We start from the raw sequence: 18,395 nt of genomic DNA on the forward strand, positions 1-18,395 counted from the left end.
TGCATTAACACCAATCGAACACTGAATAATACCTGCTGTTACCTCTGGTACAGAATGTTGGAGGGAAACAACATAGGCAAGAAAAGGATAGGGCACAAGACTGTAACAGGGAAAACTCCTTTTATGTCCTAATCATAAAATATCCTGAGTTGACCCACAAGGGTCAAGTCCAATTCCTGAGCCCAGCAGTCTTTATTAGACACAGTTTTAAAAATATATGTAATATTTATTTAAAAGTTGAGAGTCACTGCAGCCTAGAGCAGCTCTTCAAACACACTTCTGCTACAGGCACTGCACAGGTGTTTATGCATTTGCAGAATCATTATCCCAGCGCAGAAGTGAGGGCCCAGCCCTCACCACTGGAGAACAGCAGTTCCATCAGACCATGCTCAGGAGCCAGTGCTAATTCTAGATACGCCAGGAGGATACGATGCAAAGTCCTCTTAAAGACAACCTGTATCTCAAAATTTATCTTTTTATTATTAAACCAGTAACTGAACTCTGTTCACAGTGTCCTTGAAAGAGGAATAAGGCCTGTAACAGCTGACTTCAGATATGATAAGGTTGAGGAACCAATCATTCAGGGACCACGACTCAGCATTGCTGTGCTGGGGAACAGTCCATGTCCTGTCCAACTCAGCAGCTTCAGTGCCACATCAGCCATCTCAGCTTCCATTCGTTCAGGCTCGTTTCTGCGCTCGCTCGTTCTGTTCAAAATTAAAGTTGAGAAGGTGACTGAAGATGCCCCTGTCTCAGAGTCACACAGAAGGGACTTCAGGGAGGAATAGGACAATTTGATAATCTTTTCTGCCCCGGTTCTCAAACATTCCTAGTCTACACTCAAAATCATTTTTCAAGGGCACGTATTTATGAGGCGTTCTCAAATTAGAGAGCAGAACACTTGCCCAAATCATGCAGCACAGTCTATTAAGGATCCCTAGTCCACCCATCTGCAAGGTAAATGATATCCTGCTTTTGTCTCAAAGCTCTCAACTTCACACTGGTGTATAAAACAAGGCCTGCAGATAATTCTTTCCTGGCTTGAGATACCCAACTTTTAGTCAGCATAGCTGTACATTACAGTCAAACTCTGGAATGACAAAAGGTTTAATCTCTGCATTTTGCTTGCAGTCCTCTGGGTAGCTGTCAAAATCCCAGCTACAGAGGTAAAGAGAAGGACAGAATAGAAAAAACCCACCAAAAATCAGAGTTGAAAAAGACCCTTAAGACCATTGACTCCAACCCTTTACCTGGCACTGCCAAACCTACCACTAAACCACATCCCCAAGTGCCACATCTACACATCTTTTAAACTCCTCCAGGAATGCTGCCTAACTTTGACAGAAAACCTTTCTCCCCTCCCCACCCTTTCTGAGTATTCCATAAGGATGCAGCCACAAATGTTGCCTTCACACTGAGATGGTACTGTCTCAGACAAAGGAAAGGATCCCGGACACTAATACTTGTGCTAAGCATGTATTGCACTGAACTGTGCAAGTTGCAGTTTGATTTTTTTATTTTCTTCCTCATTTCCATTACCTTGACTGTCTTCTCAAGCTTACACAGAGCTCCCTCATATTGCTGCACCAATGGCTTCAATGAGTTGCCCTTCACTGGGTGTTTCTTTATATCTTGGATGCCAGCATCCCTCAACATCCGCAGAAACCGCCGCTCCTGCACAACAAAACAGACACTGCAGATGAGACACCCCACCGCCTATCAGCTAGAAAATGAGCACATTTTGGAACATGCTGCTTAGTCAGGAAATAATTGACATTTCCAGGTGCTAAGGTCAGCTGACTGGAAAAGGTGGGAAGTAGTATGAACTTTACATTCCTTATGCCCCTGCATGCATCCTTATCGAATGAATCCCCTGCCAGACATACCTGAATTCTAAGGACCAAGCTGAAAGCAACACCTGCTTCTCCTGCACGAGCTGTTCTTCCAACCCTGAAAACAGTAGCTTCGAGTCAGTTTAGCCCCATAGTCACTGCCATTTATCAGCTCCCAGATTCTGATGCTGAAATTCTCCAGTTCTAAGAGAGTCTGATTCCAAGCAATGCTATGGGCTTAATTTTTGTTAGAAAGCTATTTGCCTATTAAAGTAAAAAGAAAAGCTAAAAGCACTTTTAAGTGCATGTCACCTCTGCTAAATATTTCAAAGCAAACCAAGCTCAGACACCTTCCTTTTGTTCCTGTTGTCTTACCGGTGAATGTACGTCCTGATGAACTGTGGTGCATCATAGTTTATCACATAATTCACTCCTTTAACATCAATCCCTCGGGCTGTGGCATCTGTGCTGATTAACCTGGTTGTAAGTGTATATATAGTCATTTTCAGGTAACATCTCAGGCACTACACACACAAGTAAAACACAAGTAAACACAGCACAACTCTTGCTAATCTTGAACTGGACAGTGAGCCTCTGCCTCTAAGCCTGGCAGGAGCACTGCCAAGTCACTCCATATTGCCACTGGCCTTATCAGCTGCCCACAGACCTCCAAGCATCACTGCAGGCCTGTCACCCTCTGCTGAGCATGAAAAGTTACTGTGTGTTTCCAGGTTCTCCAAGCATGTCAGACAGCTGCCAGCACACTGGAGGTTACAAACTTCTAAGGTATCTGAATATTCCATAAAAGCACGGAACACAGATGGTGAGGTGAGAAATACCAGTAGTCAAGGAGAAATTTATACACCAGGTTAGGATAAAAAGAACATCCAGAAAAAAAGTATTTACCTTCTCCTCAGAGACATTCCACAGACACAATCTCATACAGCTACCAAAACCACAATGCAAATCAAACATGTATAGAAGTAGACATCTATGCCAGTCTGAGCAGGGATTGCTTTGGTAGGAAGCTCTAACACTATATATAGTTTTAGCACCAACATCCATTTCCTCCCTTCAAATACCAGACGCCCAGCACAAACAAACTCCATATTTGCAAACCTGTGTGTTCTGAGTAACTCTATGAACAAGCATTTGTATTTACTGCTTGTTATAAAACAACACATAGAAATTCAGATTGCAGCTAGATTAGAACAGGCTGAGTCACATGCAAGATAAACAATTCAAAGTCACAAGTCCAAGTCTCACACCCATTCTGCAGCAGACTCCTGCATGCTCTGTTTTAGAAGACCCCATGTAACTGTGTCCCTTGTTCTGTTTAGCTGTTTACACTGTGTCGTGGTTTGAAGCTGGCTGCAGAGCCAGCAACTTATATCAGTAACTTGTCCATCAAATAAGTTTCAACCTACTACACACTAGAAAGAGCCTGTGCTGGAAAACATATAGAAAAGTAGTTTAAGATGCTCACAGTTGTATTTTTCCTTGTTCAAACTCCTTCATGGTTCTCTGTCTCTCATTTGGAGGTAACCGAGAAGAAAACTCTGCCACTGTGACTCCACCAAAAGCTTGAACCAGCAGGAACAACCTGCAGGTAAATGGAGAGAAACTGTCACTTCCTTACCTCTGTAACATCCCTTGACAGATATCTAGGACAGTGATCTCATTAATGTTTACCTGTGAGAGGCTTCCCTGGAGTTGGTAAAGCACAACACGCGGGTGAATTTCATTTTCAGCATGAAATACAAGAGGAGCAAAGGCTTGGAATTCAGGTCACAAGGCACGTAACATTGCTGCAGTCAACAGGGAAGGAGTTCAGAGAGAAAAGTTACTTCTTGCTAAGACTATCTTCCCTGAAATCCACTACCTGTCCATGACTTACACAGGCTTGGATGTTTTACAACTAACAGCAGCAAAACCAGAGCCCATAATGCCACCCCTTTAAGAATAAAGAGGCTGGCAGGATACAAGTGGAGACAGGAGACCTGAGTTGTTCTAATGCCCTTACTTCTCCATGGCAAGTAACAACATGCATTGCCTTCCTGTCTACAGGTTGGCACGTATACACGTCTTGAAATGAATGTTAGACATATGGACAATTGATAGGTGCTACTACGTTATAATGACTTCAGATTTCCAATCCCCGTTGCTGGTTAACTCAACTCCACATGAAGAGAGATTAATTAAAAAAATAATCCAGTCTTAACCAAATGAACATTAAGTAATGAGAAAATATATGTGCAAAGGTAGAGCTCTCTGGGTCACATATACTCTCCCAAAGCCACTTCTGGCAAGGAAACACAGGGAAGACATACTTGTTTTAGGGTAAAACCACAACTAGACAGTCTGGAATTAAACAAATCTTCAAGTATAACTTACTCAAAAGAATTAACATCATACCGATAGCCCCTCAGGGAGTGTGTATTTATCATTAGTATCTCGTTCAGTTTCTGTTCCATCTCTGTTCTTCTCGGAATACACAGATGTGAAGAGGCGAGGCTGGAATAAATCCAGCTGCTGCAATTTCTCTGGGTCCTGGGTCAGTGTGGCTGAAAACAGCAGTTTCTGTAAGGGTATCTGAGGAGAGCAGGAACTGAAAGAAACAGCACACAGAAACTGGGCTTTGAGGATGGGGCAAAGGAATTTCACCCTAAGTGCCTTCAGATAATATAAGGGAAGCAATGAATGCTCTTTGATGCTATTTTCCTGCCCTGGGCTTTTCCTATAGGTTCTTTTCCACCCTTGTTTTATCTGGAGTTCACAGACAGAACTGATGAGCATTCTCAGTCAAGTGCACAACCCCAATCCATTATTCCTGCACAAGTCCCTGCACCCTGATTACCCCGTCCTCATTCTAGTCATGTCCTTCCTTGGCCATTCATCTCAGTTTCTGACACAGCTCTACCATTGCTGTACAAAATCAGCAGCTGCAGATTGTTAATTGCATGAGCTTTCCTCCAAATCCATTACTCAGCTTTGCCAAAGGGCATTACTATAGTTACTCTGCAAATGGGTCACAAATTTGCAGTATCTGTGCATTCTTTTGATGCTCCTTTAGTCTAAATAAGGAAAGCCTGCAGAATACAATACTGAGTCTGAAGGACATCCCCTGGCATCAGCTGTTCACTGCCTTATTTTGGTAGACATTCCTCACAGGAATCAAGCTTTGAGAGTCCATCTGGGAGCGTACAGTGGAGAAGGGCAGCGACATCCAGGTGCTGGTGTCCATACCATCAGTTCAAAGAAATGCATTCTGCAACTTACCTGGCTGCTGTTATAGGCCCTGGTTTGGTCCTCTGAAAAAGCATGTTGGAGCCAGAGTCATTTTCTACTTGGAATGCAGCTTTGACAATTTGGTTCAGACAGTTCTGGTGCATGTCATCAATCATACGGTCAGCTTCATCTACGATCTGAATTCACAAGGATGAAAACCACCACTTGTTAAATACTGGGAGCTTTTATTTTCCTTTGTATCTCCAACCAGTGAGCCACAAGGTAAAATAATGGAAGGTTCTAGTCAAGAGAATTGCTTTCTTTGCCCATCCTTACTCCGAGTTTGCAAGAGCCTAAGAGAGAAGAGGAAGTGGGTGGATGCTTGGGTGTCACGAGTTGGAATAAAACATCTCATCTTGTGACTGCTGCCTCCACAATCTGGAGCATAGACAGGCCCACACAACAGTTCCAACAGAGATGTATTTATGTTCCACACAGGAAGAAAGCAGGAATTACTGCTGTAGCAGACATTGCACTCAGATGGGAGACCTGTGGATGTGACTCACCAGGAAGCGAAGCTGTGTCAGGCTGAAGCCCGGGGTCTGGTTAATGTGATCTGTGAGCCTCCCTGGTGTGGCCACAACAATGTCAGCCAGGCTGCAGTAGCCTGTCACTCTGAAAGGACAAGCAGCCCACCAGTAAGTATCGTCTTCACCATAAAGCCTGTAGCAGAGACCTTAAGGAGCAGACCTTAAGGTTTTCCTACCACTCAGTTAACTGAGAAATAGCAAAATTCACATATGGACTTGACACTGGACAGCATGCAGGGGCAGTGGTGGACACCAAACACCAGTCTCCACTGTGCTGCCTCATTTTAGACAGGAAGTGTCATTCTTCACTGTTCTTAAAAAAAGTATAATTGCAGCAAAATCCCACAGTCATATGTACCTGTGGATACAAGGTAAACATTCACATTCTGAATAACTGCTGATTAAGAACCCCAAAAATCTAGTAAAACATTACAATCACAAAACACGGGTAGTAACAGGCACTATGACAAAGACAGAACCCCCAGAATCCAGCATATAAATCCATTATCCAAAATTACAATAGCATGATGGTGTGCTGCAACAGACTACATTTTAAGCCCTGCTTAATGACATTAATTAGCTTGCAATCTCTATAAACCTTATCAAAATACCTTTTAACCTACTTTTTCTGGACAAGCATCTCCTGCTCCTTTGCAAAAGATTTCTGGCCAGTAATCAACACGACCTTCAGACCTGTCCCATCAGTGTAAACGTTGAACACTTTACTCACCTGCAAAGAGATGAGCTTTGTCAGCTGCCACAGAATCAGTTGCAGTAAATACTTTCTATTACATGAACAGCATCAAACCCACTGGCAGGTCTTCAGCCTGCTCCACAGAACAGCCAAAGCACTGGCTGCACCAGCCTGTCCCTCAGCCCAGCTCTGCTCAGAGATGGTGAAGAGCCACATACCTGTTGTGCCAGTTCTTTGGTGGGCAGAACAACCAGAGCTCGTACATGGCAAACCACTCGATCTAACAGAACCTGCCAAAATAAAGGCCAAATGAGTCCCTGAAAACCAGAAAATGGGGTTCTTGTACCTAACTTAGCAAGAAGAGAGGGGCTTGACACATTCTCACAGTTCTATGTTTCCATTTTTCTCCCTCCACCCTCCCAAGTCCTCATGCTGTGCCTACTGTCTGAGAAAAGGAGTGGGATGGTGACAAGAAGCTCCCTCAGACAGCTCTGAGCTGAAAATCTGCCACCTTATGTCCACAAATTCCTTGACTTCTTAAGCTACTTTTAAGTTCAGGTTTTGCTTGAACAAAAGCAACCCCAGCATTTCCCCTGCAGATACTTCCCTGAGGATAAACTCACCTGTACAATGGGTATGACAAAAGACAGGGTCTTTCCACTGCCTGTGGGTGCTGAGACACAGATGTCCTTGGGGCGGTATCCCCCCCGCCCCATCAGATAGCCATTGGAGGCACTCTGGAGAATGGCAGGAATCACCTCTGCCTGGACTGAGCAAAACCAGAAATAAACACAAACCAGATGGTTAATGAACTCACTAGTAACTGAAAATGTTATATAAAAGCATTTTTAAAATGAGAAAATGTGTACTGGCTTCCCAACATAACCTGATAGGCCTCTGACACAGCCTAAGCCTCCAGGCTCAGCTGAAAGTCACCCTCTGTCCTTATCCTTGCATCCAGCTGTCCCTTCTACTTATTTAAAAGCCGACATTTATTGCACTTGTTTGCAAAACTGGCAAAATAATGGAAAACAAACAGATTTTTTTTTTTGTTTGTATGTTTTTCTGGTGCTTTAGTGAGCTGAATGAGTTCCCAGATCTGATCAGCAGCAGAGATGGTGGAAAGTAAGGAGCTAAAACACAAGCTTGGCATAAGGAGGAAAAATGTGAGGACACAAGTAAGACTTCCCTCTTTGGGCAGCTCTGAGCCATTACTCCAAGCTATTATTTCTGAGTAGATAACAGACTTTTACTCAGCCTAGACAAAGCTTTGAGAAAGAAGGGTTAAATCTGGTACCATCACTTTTGAGCATTAAATTTTGTCCTGTATTTTACTTCACTGACAACATAAAATATACAGCACCAGAACACAGAAACTCTTTAAGTCCTTTTAGAAAGAAACAAAAGCACTATCAAGGTACCTGGAAAAAAGGACTCTATTCCATTCATTTGCAGCTTTTTCAGCAGCCGGGGATGGATTCCTGGGACATCTCTGATTGGACATAGATTATCTTTGATGCGTTTCTGCACTCGTTTCGGTTGAGCAAGCCACTGTGGTAAGAAGGGCTGAACCTGAGGTGAGGAAAAGGAGAATATGGCAATACCATATGTAAAATAAACTTTTTAAGAAGCATGTTTTCTCAACCATCATCAAAACTCAGTCAAGCTAGTTACCTTTTGCACTGGCTTTGCATCATAGTCTCCGAGAATCATCATATTGGAGGGTGGGCAATTTGCCTCTTCCCCTGAGGCTGCTAAGGGCAGCTCCTCCTTTGTACTTTGATTTTCTTCAACTTTTTCACTGTTCTCTTTCTTTCCTGTTTCATCTCCTTGTGTTTCCTCATCAATCTTCTTCCTTTTATTAGACTTGTTTTTAAAGTTGTTTCTGTTTTCCAGTTCTTTGTCTTCTTCAGAATCTGGAACTTGGGTAATAGCAATACAAAGATAAGGTCAGAACATGCCACAGAAAAGGGACATAGGCAATATTACAACACAGGACTTAAGCAACATCTTGCAAGCTCTTTTTTCCTAAATCCAAGTGCAAAAGTCAAACATTTCTTTTTTGGTATAGATGCAACAACACTGAGGTGATATGACATGCTTCCCCCCTCCCCTTACACCAAACTGATCCTCAGAGTTTGCAGTACAGGGCCTTCCCTTAAAAAAAAGAAATTGGAAACATATGAAGGAAATGAAAACAAAATCAGGTAAACTAAGCAAGGTACTCAATGAGCAGCTTGTGTCCACTTTCTGTGGAAACTGTCAACCACAATGAACTGAAATCCTACAATCTCATTTATCCTTACCTGCTTCAATCTTCTCTCGCTGCACTTTCGATTTTCTTCTATTTGCTTTCTTCTTCTTCGTGGGGCTGCTGCCATCTGCTGTCTCCTCAGTACCAGCCCTTTCTTCGGAAGAGCTACGGGGCCGTTGTTTTGTCTCTAGCTTCTTCTGTCCTTGAGCGCTGGGCTGCTCTTCACTCTCCCTCTTCCTCTTTGCTTTTCCTTCGCCGGGCTCACTCCTGGGGCTCAGCCCCGCGCCCCCTGGGCCTTCCCTTCCCTGGGGCTGCGCCTCTCGCTGCTTCTTCAGCTGCCGGGCCCTCGCCTGCTGCTGCAGCCGCTCCAGCAGGACCCGCGCCCGGTCCTCCGCCTCAGCCTCCTCCTCCTGCTCGTCCTCCCCGCCATACCTGGAACAGCCCAGACAAACCTCCTCAGGCACGAGCCGCCCGCCCGCACACACCTCCGGACAGACACCCCCGGCCTGAGCCCGGGGCTAAGGCAGCGCCCGGGTCAGGGCCAGGGCCATGGCCAGGGCCCGGGAGCAGGAGCGGAGCAGGAGCAGGGCCGCGGCCGCGGTACCTGTTGATGCAGAACAGCGCCATGACCACGCCGCGCCACCGGGGCGCACCGAGATGACGTCATCACGCCCCGCGAGGCCACGACGGAAGGCTCCAGAAGCCGCGGGGTGGGCGCCCCCTGCCGGCCCAGCGGGGAGCCTGAAGGGAGGGCGGGAAAGCGCTGAGGGGACGGACGGGAGCCCCTAGCCCAGGGGAGCCTCAGTGCGGGGCAGGGCGGGAAAGAGCACTGCACCCGTGTGGGACAGGCTGGCACGGCACTGCACCAGTGCGGGATAGAGCACAGCATCAGTGCGGGACACGCTGGGAGAGGGCACAGCATCAGTGTGGGATGGGCTGGCAGAGAACACTGAAGCTTCCCACAGCACTGCAGGCCCCTGCAGAGCTTCCACAGCACTGAGGGCCATCCCCATTGCCTGGAGCAGGCAGTGTAAGCAATGTGGATAACAGCATTTCCCCTCAGTGAGCAAAAGCACTCCTTCCTTGCTTGTTTGGCCACACACAGGTGGCACCTCCTCAGGGGAAAGATGCCCTGAAGCAGCAGGCTCAAGGCTAGTCCAAGGACTGCTTCCACTGTGGCAATGGCAGACACAAACCAAAACCAAACCTCAGAGCGACAAGCAGCCCGGAACACACCTACAGCCTCTGGGACACAGCAAGGTAAAAATCAGTGGAGTGCTGTCAGGAACCAGCCCCAGGCACCACCACCACAGCATGAAACGCTGTGTCTAAGAAACACGGGCAAACCCAAAATATTCCTTTTGTTTGCTTTAGGATCAGAGTGAAACAGACATGTTAGCAATTGCCCAACTCCACCCCCAACCTGCCAAAGCCTACACCACACAGCTTACTTCTAAATCTTTATTTGTTTTCTATACAGAGAAAACAGAGGAATGTTGAAGCAGCAATATTTAAACACACTAGCAAGGAGCCATCAATCTGTGAGAGTGCACAAAGTGCAACACGGGGCCGTTTGTGCTGTGGTCTCTGCTACAGGGCAGGGTGAGGGGAGGTCCAGGAACAGCCTCTTCAGACAGACGGGAGAGCTCTACGCAAAGGTGGAGCCATTCCAGCCCACATTGGCAGCATTCATGTCAAAGTAATTGATGTAGACCCTGCAGAAGAGGTAAAGGAGGAGATAACAATGACCTTATTAACTGATTTATATAAGTCATGACAACACAACAGGGGACAGTGCTTCCCATTCTTCTACTTGAAAAAACATCAAGCTTCATCTTTACCAGAAATCTGGTAGAGCCTCCAAACAGTCAATATTTCTTAGTCCTCAAAATTGTACTTTTTCTCTTTTTTTAAAATTCAAATTCTTCTGCAGTCAGGGACTGTCCAGACACTAGACAGCTTTTGTTTAGCAGCCTGTCAAGAACTTCTGGAGATTAATCCCTTTTGTTTCTGAGCGCTGCAGTCCCTCACACGTGTCACACAGACTGGCAGCCTTGAAGAGTTAAGCAGGCCCTCAGGCCTGGCTCTGCAAGACTCCCTTCCAACCCTCATGGCACCAGGTTCTTCCCATCCTTCATGGCTGGCACACAAACCCTCTCCTGAGGCTTCGCAGCCTGCAAGGGAGCTGTTCACAGCCTGCTGGCTTCTACTTTTGTCTCTCAGCTCCAGCCTGTTACTTGCTCTTTCCTCGTGTTTTCAGCCTTGCTTCACCAGAGGAAAAGACATCACACCTCAGAGGCAAAAGACACACTGGGCAACTTGTCAGTGCTCCGGTGTTTTTCTATACTCTCAGAGCAGAATGCTATTGAACAGAGGACTCTCCAGGGAAAGAGGCAGGCACCAAACTCTTATGTGGACATAAAAATGCTACAAGCAATCACTTGGTAGTTTCCAAAACACATGGAGTTATTCCTGGCTTTTTGTACTTTTAAATGAACTTCTCAAAGCAGTTTCAGAAAGCCAGATAAATATGGTTACACTGTGTCCCAGCCTTACCTGTCTGCAGATACATGCAAGTGCTTCGAGATCAGATCACACAGCATCTTGGTGTAAGTCTTGTTCTGCTGCCCTCCTATTTTGCCGATGCTGTAGAGGCTGCAGAGTGCGCAGGGATCGGTGGAGCCCCCAAAGGCCATCATCTGGTCAGGTATGATGTGCACAGCTATGTACTGCGGGAGGGAAACACTCAGTTACAGGCTATCTGAACTGCACTCTCCTGATGAAAATTTGCTCTGGGTACCAGCTCTAAACAGGGCAGTTTTGTACTAGGGTCAGGCAGCTCTTCAGTGCTGCCCTCTGCGCACTTCCTAGGCCCAGGGGAGGCTCAGGCCCTCCAGCCCCCACGGGGGGCACGGCCCTGGGGGCTGCGGGGCCCTCGGCCCGGCTCTCAGCTTTAGGAACGCAGCTGTGTGTGCACAAAGCCGCTGGCGACACGGCCACTCCTGCCCGCCACAGCCTCGCCACTGCACGGGGCGGAGCGAGATAAAGGCCCAAAATCCGTGTCTGCGTGCCAGAGCTCACATCCCCAAATCACGGGCCGAGACGGCGGGCCTGACGGAGAGCCCGGCAGCGATTCGGTCTTATCGGGCTCCGGCTCCTGAGGCTGCTGCGGTGCGGCCCAAGAGGGGCCGTGTCGGATGGCTGAACCGCCAGGAGCCGCCCGGAGCGCTCGGTCTATCCGAGCCTCTGCCCGGGTGAGTCCGTGCCACTGCGCGGCTCCGCTGCTCGAATCCCGACCGCCAGCACAGGCGCAGCATATCCCCGGCTACGTGAGCGCCGCGCTCCTGCAGGCCCGGCTGCTGCTCCAGGCAGGGGCCGGGCATCGGGAGACTCTGCGCCGCGAGGTGGAACGGGGGCAAGCTCCTTCCCCCGAAGCAGCGGGGCCCCTGCCGCGTTGTGCCACAGCTGCTCCCCTCGGTGGCATCTCCGCCGCCCGCCCGCCTCAGGGGGCGAGGGAGCGGAGATGCCCCAGGCCCGCCCCGCCAGCGCCTCCCCTCCCGCCGGGCCCGCCGAGCCTCCGCCGCGCACGTGTTCGCCCCCCTCCCGGCGCGGGGCGGCCCCGCCACCCGCCCTCACCTGCGCGGGCTTGCCAGTGGCCTTGGCCAGCTGCTGGGTGAGGTCGCCCAACAGGCTGTCGGCCACGGCGTCCTTGCAGACATTGGTGTAGATAGTGAACATGGGCATGGTGGCGGCAGTGGGGACGGCAGGGCCAGCGATGAGAGCGTAAGCGAGCGGCGGGACCAGCACAGTGGAGCAAGGCAGGCGTCGGCGGCGCTTTTAGTGCGCGGGGCCGCACAGGACGTAAAGCGGCCCCGCCCGGCGGGGAGGGGAGGGAGCGGGGCGGGGACACACGCACACACCACTTCCCTGGTTTGCAGTCGTCGCTGTGGCGTGCAGCTCCCTCCCGCAGCAGGCTCTCGGCCAGTGGTCTCCCCGCTCCGCCGTTATTCCTTGGCTTTGCTGCTGCCACTGAATATTTTTTTAGGGTTTGTTGCAGGCTCCTTCCTGGAGCGCAGTCCGGGCGCGCTGGGCAGCTCATACCTGATATCAGCGTAGCGTATGTGATACGACCGCTGTAGCACTCCCACTGGCTTCTGCAGGATCAGGGCCAGAGAGGGATATAAGCCTTAGCTTGGCAGTTGCAAAAAGGGATCCTGGCCCTGGCTCCGGGATTTTCTTCTTTTGCAAAATAAAGTAACATTTGTACCGATTTTGCTTTAATTGTGTGCACAGCTTTGCCTCGGTGTAAGCAGAAACGTCTGCCTTGCTGGCATATTCATTACTCTCTAAGGTATTTCAGTCAAATTAAAAATTACCTATTGTTCCTCAGCGTCCCCATTTTCGCATAATATTTTTGTACTGGAAAAAGGCAGAAGTGATTTTTGTTTTGCTTAGGAATGAACTGGTGCGTGCCTATTCGGAGGTTAGAGGCAGCAGAGCCGAGCCGTATGCTGGGCTGTGTGATGTGATGCACGTAGGCCGCCAGGGCGCAGCTCCCCACCCCTGACTCTTGCCTGCCCCGACGGCGGCAGCGCTGCTCTGCTGCACGAAATGACTCACAGGAAGGCTAAAGAGGATCAGGCCCGGAGCCCTCTCCACCCAGACGTTTCAAACACAGGAATCATGCGCTGCTGCTGCTAGAGAGCTTGACCATATGTACACGTTACACATGTGAACACACATAGCCCTGAATGAGGAGTAAGGGATGGTGTTACACGGGAATGCTTTGGAGTGACACAGGTTATAATGCTGGGAACTGGAGCGCTTCCTTTTTTAGCGATTAACGGGGCTTAAGAACAGCAGGTAAGAACTGATTAAGTTTCCTCCCTTTGATATCCTCAGCTCCCTGCCATTGCATAGTCCCACTTATTCCTCTCACCTACTTGCCTCCCAGATTTGTTGCATGGAGGTAGGGTGGGAATTTTACCTCTGCAGGGAGAAAATCTTGAGAGCAATGTCACCATCGGTGTGCTTGCTCTGTGGCCTGCTAGGCCCAGAGTGGCAGCCCCTGGCTATGCTGCCACACAATGGAGAGACATCTGCAATTTCATTCTCTTTTGCTTACTTAACTAAAAAAAAGCTTTCACCAAAGCAGTTTCCATTTGTTATCCCAACAAAGCATTTTTGTAGGTTGAGGTGCAGGTCTGTATTTAAAGTCTTTGGCTGCAAAGCAAAGCTGTGGTAGGGACAAAATGCAATGTTTACAATAGAGTTTAGAACAGGGGTGCGATAAGGTTTGCTCTTCCAGAAAAAAGTCACAATACACTTAACTGTAGAATTTCAGGAAACATCTCTACTCAATCTTTTATTTCACTTTGGAAGCAAATGATCTTATCTGACCAAAGGCTTAAATAATAAATATTTATATGCAAATCTCCCTTTCATAATTAATTCACCATTTCAGTCCCTAGGAATGGCTTACTCTGGCTTGCTGTGCCTCTGCCTCATTCTGAGCTGTTCTCTAATCTTCACTGTCACTACAAATTGCTCAATGGATGAAAAGGGGAGGGCACAACAGCGAACAGTGGTTTTTTCCACTCACTCCCTCTGCTTATGCTGAGCCCTGGGACACAGCACAAGTTTTTCTGCTAATCAGTTAGATATCCCTGTAGTGTTAGGCCTAAAGAGGACCTGGACTGCAATCCATCCCTTTTAAATAAGAGGTAATCATATCTTTCCTCCTTTGAGATGGAGGTCCACGTGCAACATTTATAGCCACATCTATTGAATTAAATAGATCTTGAAACCAGGTCAAGATAGTTCTCTTGAAATTTGACTCTTGAGCATGGACAGGGCAAAGGCAAATGGAATGTTCATCTTCACATGTGACTGAACTTTTTTTGAAAGAAAAGCTTCTGTTAGCAGTATTTTGAAAAGGCACCCTCCATCTCAACTGCAGGTCTTCCCAGAGTAACAGGAAGGTCTCAGTCATAAGGTTTCTGCTGTATTTTTACTTTTATTTCAGCAGCAGGCAAGATGTTAAACAGCAGTGGGTAGCAGCAACTAAGGTAACAATGCCTTTTGCATTTGGCAGATACCAGAAGGTGACTAGAACTGCCGTTCTGAAACCACGGCGAGCGTTCAGGAGTAAGCTGTTACCACCCCAGGGCACCTCAAGCAAAGGTGGTGTTATTCCAGCCTACATTGCCAGGACTGATGTCAAAGAAGCTGATGTAGATCCTGGAAGGGAAGACAGGCACTGTCAGCTGCTGAGAGCAGAGTGCTGCAGGCTGATCCGGGTGTTCCTGCAACAGGACACAGCCATGCTACAGACTCTCCCCTAGGGCTTTTTACTTCCCAGGTCTTACACTCCCTTCCTCCTGCACCTTTTAGTGCCTCACCTACTTGCATTCTGGAGTTCCTAGTGTTTTTCTACTTCTTGGTTTAAGAGGCTGTCAAGATACTGTATTTTATTTACAGTCATTTCTGGAGCAGAATGACATACCTTCAGGGAAAGGACTAGAAGGGCTTTTATGTAAGTGGAAGCTCTTGGAATACACTTCCACTTGTACCCTACGGCCAGTAGGGAACTGTTGGTACATGTGACTCGAGTTATCAATATAATAACATTGAGTTATTGTGTCTTTACCTGGTCTTTTGCACATGATATCTCTGGCACATACAGTGCCTGAACCTACATCATTTTAACCAAGGAATTCTGCAGCTTTTGGACATCAGCATTGCAGGTCATGCAATTGCTCCTCTCTTCTCTTTAGCTGGGGAGTTGCTCAGTTGACTTGGCATTTAGCCTCTTCAATCAGCACATTAATAGAGAGCACCAAAGGACCAGCCTGGGATGAATAGTTTTAACAATCTGTGGAAAGTCAAGTCAGAAAAATTGCTGTATGAGCTCACCTGTCAGATGGTATTTTCAGCTGGTTGTTTAGCAGGTCACAAAGCAATTTGGAGTAGACCTTGTTCTCCTGCTCCCCTATCTTTCCAATGCTGTAGAGAAAGCACATAGCACAAGGATCTGTGGAGCCACCAAAGGACATCACCTGATCAGGAGAGATCTGTATTGCTACATACTGTTGGAAGAAGAAAATGAATGTTATTTTCTTTGCCACTTTAAGAAAAGTTTTGAAAATCCAGGAAGGTATTTATGTACCTAAACTGCAGTGAAAATAAATGCATGATTTTCATATGCAAGTCTTTAATTTGTTGACATCTTACTGTCTAGATTTGCATTCTACTCCAAGATATTCACTGCTGTGTCAAAGGCCAGTACAAAGACTCCATAGTGCTTTGGCTTCCTGGTCCAGGTGCTCCAGGAGCTCAGTGACCTATAATATCTGCAACACCTCCTCTATGCCACCAGGCTCTCCCTGCCTGTATGGAATGTCAGGGGCGAGGGGGGTGTGCAATTGCATTGCTGCCACATTGCATTCCAGAGAGATTTTGCACCTCACTGGCTCCTGCTGCAGTCTTCCCTGCTGAGGTAAATGTGAACTGACACAACAGAGGTTTAAATCAACATCCCCGTCATTAAACTAAATGCAGCCTAATCCTACTTTTGTTCTTGATATCAGGAAAAATAGAAGAAAGTATCTATGTTAATATTAATGACTAGCCTGCAATTTTCCCTGCTGGTAATACACAGTGTCAGATCCACACACTGGGGAATCTAGGGATCAGTTCCTTTGGCATTCATCTGGCTTCTGTGCTGCTCTTACCCACGTTTATTAGCAGCGCATCATTGGAACTCGGCAGCAATCAACCCTCTGGATAAAACAAGCTAGCCTGAGTACCAGGAGTTGTCTGGGTAATTAGTCTTGGCCATCATTTACAGTTTGTTTGCGTGTAAGGTGCATCAGACCACAGCAGTACAGGATAAGCCAAGGAGATCCTGCTGAGGTCCCACTTGCTTGGCCTTGTTTCCCCTGTTTGGACACCATGTGCTCTCGACTTTATGCCAAATGTAGGTACATCCATGCCTTTAACATCTACCCAGGAAGCAAGTTATCATGATTAAAAGAAAAATCAAGTTGAAGAATTAATCAACATTATTTTCTTCTTAGAGCAGTTTGAAAATATTTGAAACAGTTCTTCCAGTAGGAAAAAACCCTATTTGATTGAAAATCAGTATTTTTCCCAAATGGTACAGTTTCCTGTGAGAGGAAAGCTCTGCATTCCAGCCCACCCTAATCCTTTCCTTCTTTCTGTGTTATAACTAAGAGACTCTCCCTTTCCTATTGCCTCCTTTGTCACGAAGAACTTGTATGTCCTCTTCAGAAAAATCTCTTTGTTATTCCCTGTATATTTCTAAGTCCCATTACATATCCCTTCCACACAGCTGCACAAACCTGTTCCAGCTGCATCCCAGCCCTGGCCTCTAGCTTTATATTCAGAAGCTGTTATGCAAGAACCACCAGCTGACACACCCCCTGCCCCCCCAACAGCAAGCACTTGTTTGCTAGACTGATAAAATTGTTGGCTTTTTTTAAAGAGGGATAGAACACATTAGTTTTACATAAGAATTTCATGTGTTCAGGTGTCCCAGTACATAGAGAAACGTTTGCTGGGAAGCCCTCAGAGTCCTTTCTGTAGGCACCAAAACTTCATTCTTTCTACAGTTTCAAAGCGTCACTCCCAAAGCAAGATAAACATTTTCTGAAAATGGGGTAGTGAATGTGCAGAAAGGGGGCTTAACCAAGCTGCTACAGATCTGTAGCCAAATCACTGAAGTTACTGCTGCTACAGCAACTGAGGTATAGCTCATGTTATGAAGTTTACAGCTCTGTAGAGAAGTTTTCTTTTGGTTTTTCATATTCAACAATCTTCAACTGATACAGTGACTAGTGACCAGTCAGTATTAAGAAAATAATAGCCCTATAAATCCTTATAAGACTCTTAATACCAGTATTTCAGTACGTTTCCTCAGTAGCGTACTGCTCTATGTTTTGGCAGGTAAAACCCCTCCAGTTTGGTAGTGAAACCAGCAGACAGCTTTTACTCTGGTATTTTGACTACAAATAGCATGATGCCACATAGATATTTTTGCCAGCTGTCCAAGCAAGCTGAAAAAATAATTTTTTTACTTCAACTGTAACCACTAGGCTACAGGCAATTTGGTGGCAGATAACAAGCACTTATTCAACAGGACTCAGCAAGGCAGTTGAGGGTGAGGTTTGCTTTTCAGATTCTTGAGAGGTATTCACAGAGATACCTGTGGACACATACCACATGCATCCAGTGTCTTCACTTACACAGATAACTACATGGAATATCATCCTACACAAAGATAGTTTGAATAATTCAGTGTTTTGTGACCTCAGTAAAACTAAGTTACAGCAAACAAGTATTTAATATTCTCCCAGACAGAAGACTGCAAATACTGGTGAGTCATTAGGTATATTAGTTTATCAAGGCTATCACACAGAAACAGCTCATTGCATAGGTACAGCTGACTAAAGAAGGAAAACATTTCAGCAAATGGACTTACCTGTGCTGGTTTGCCCAATGCTTTTGATAATTGTTGGGTGAGCTCCCCTGCAAAAGATTCTGGAACTTTATCCTCGCTTATATTTGTGTTAACAATGAATTTAGGCATCTTTGGATCACAAGCAGATTTTTTTTCAGCTCTCCCTGTGCACAGCCTTCTTTCTAACTCTCCATAAGCTGGCTCAGCCCAGTGTGCTAGTAAACACCTCAGGAGCCTTTAAATAGTCAGTGATACCTTTGGCAGGTGCATTGAGAGGGGTGGGAGTGTCTCAGGAGAGGTGAGGCTGAATGTGCCG

The 18,395-nt window shown here is 46.8% G+C and overlaps 3 protein-coding genes across 4 annotated transcripts; all 3 read right to left on the reverse strand.

Annotated features, from left to right (window-relative positions):
- Positions 1-455: 455 nt before the first annotated feature.
- On the reverse strand, positions 456-10,045 carry DDX51 (DEAD-box helicase 51). Of its 2 annotated transcripts, XM_032128199.1 has the most exons (16): positions 9,203-10,045; positions 8,651-9,030; positions 8,019-8,266; positions 7,766-7,916; positions 6,968-7,113; positions 6,563-6,634; positions 6,274-6,380; positions 5,627-5,735; positions 5,112-5,257; positions 4,248-4,440; positions 3,525-3,640; positions 3,319-3,435; positions 2,208-2,309; positions 1,887-1,950; positions 1,540-1,674; positions 456-707 (listed from the first exon to the last, which is right to left on the reverse strand). In XM_032128199.1, exons 1-16 carry the CDS (start codon positions 9,223-9,225, stop codon positions 681-683), a joined length of 2,136 nt encoding a protein of 711 aa, XP_031984090.1. In that variant the 5' UTR covers positions 9,226-10,045; the 3' UTR covers positions 456-680. The 2 variants fall into 2 exon arrangements, with proteins under 2 accessions (XP_031984090.1, XP_031984091.1); XM_032128200.1 differs by lacking the exons at positions 456-707; positions 1,887-1,950 and having other exon boundaries at positions 1,551-1,674.
- A 3-nt stretch (positions 10,046-10,048) lies between these two features.
- Positions 10,049-12,470, reverse strand: LOC116453114 (macrophage migration inhibitory factor). The gene is made up of 3 exons (XM_032128217.1): positions 12,235-12,470; positions 11,155-11,327; positions 10,049-10,313 (listed from the first exon to the last, which is right to left on the reverse strand). The coding sequence occupies exons 1-3, from the start codon at positions 12,340-12,342 to the stop codon at positions 10,247-10,249; spliced, it is 348 nt and encodes a 115-aa protein (XP_031984108.1). The 5' UTR covers positions 12,343-12,470; the 3' UTR covers positions 10,049-10,246.
- Positions 12,471-14,594: 2,124 nt separating this feature from the next.
- On the reverse strand, positions 14,595-18,297 carry LOC116453115 (macrophage migration inhibitory factor-like). The gene is made up of 3 exons (XM_032128218.1): positions 18,101-18,297; positions 15,514-15,686; positions 14,595-14,838 (listed from the first exon to the last, which is right to left on the reverse strand). The coding sequence occupies exons 1-3, from the start codon at positions 18,206-18,208 to the stop codon at positions 14,772-14,774; spliced, it is 348 nt and encodes a 115-aa protein (XP_031984109.1). The 5' UTR covers positions 18,209-18,297; the 3' UTR covers positions 14,595-14,771.
- Between the last annotated feature and the right edge of the window lie 98 nt (positions 18,298-18,395).

This window comes from Corvus moneduloides, chromosome 18 (genome assembly GCF_009650955.1).
Source record: "Corvus moneduloides isolate bCorMon1 chromosome 18, bCorMon1.pri, whole genome shotgun sequence".
NCBI classification, from domain to species: domain Eukaryota; kingdom Metazoa; phylum Chordata; class Aves; order Passeriformes; family Corvidae; genus Corvus; species Corvus moneduloides.

What these genes read in the sequence shown, in the direction of transcription:
- DDX51 (XM_032128199.1), bottom strand. Translation starts at nt 9,225, where the DNA reads ATGGCGCTGTTCTGCATCAACAG. An exon ending in GAACAAGGAAAAATACAACT is followed by an intron (nt 2,310 to 3,318) that starts GTGAGCATCTTA and finishes ACTTACAACCAG; the next exon opens with GTTAATCAGCACAGATGCCA. An exon ending in ATCAGGACGTACATTCACCG is followed by an intron (nt 1,951 to 2,207) that starts GTAAGACAACAG and finishes TACTGTTTTCAG; the next exon opens with GGTTGGAAGAACAGCTCGTG.
- LOC116453115 (XM_032128218.1), bottom strand. Translation starts at nt 18,208, where the DNA reads ATGCCTAAATTCATTGTTAACACAAATATAAGCGAGGATAAAGTTCCA. An exon ending in CATTGGGCAAACCAGCACAG is followed by an intron (nt 15,687 to 18,100) that starts GTAAGTCCATTT and finishes TTCTTCCAACAG; the next exon opens with TATGTAGCAATACAGATCTC. An exon ending in CTGAAAATACCATCTGACAG is followed by an intron (nt 14,839 to 15,513) that starts GTGAGCTCATAC and finishes CTTCCCTTCCAG; the next exon opens with GATCTACATCAGCTTCTTTG.
- LOC116453114 (XM_032128217.1), bottom strand. Translation starts at nt 12,342, where the DNA reads ATGCCCATGTTCACTATCTACACCAATGTCTGCAAGGACGCCGTGGCC. An exon ending in CCACTGGCAAGCCCGCGCAG is followed by an intron (nt 11,328 to 12,234) that starts GTGAGGGCGGGT and finishes TCCCTCCCGCAG; the next exon opens with TACATAGCTGTGCACATCAT. An exon ending in TTGCATGTATCTGCAGACAG is followed by an intron (nt 10,314 to 11,154) that starts GTAAGGCTGGGA and finishes CCTCTTCTGCAG; the next exon opens with GGTCTACATCAATTACTTTG.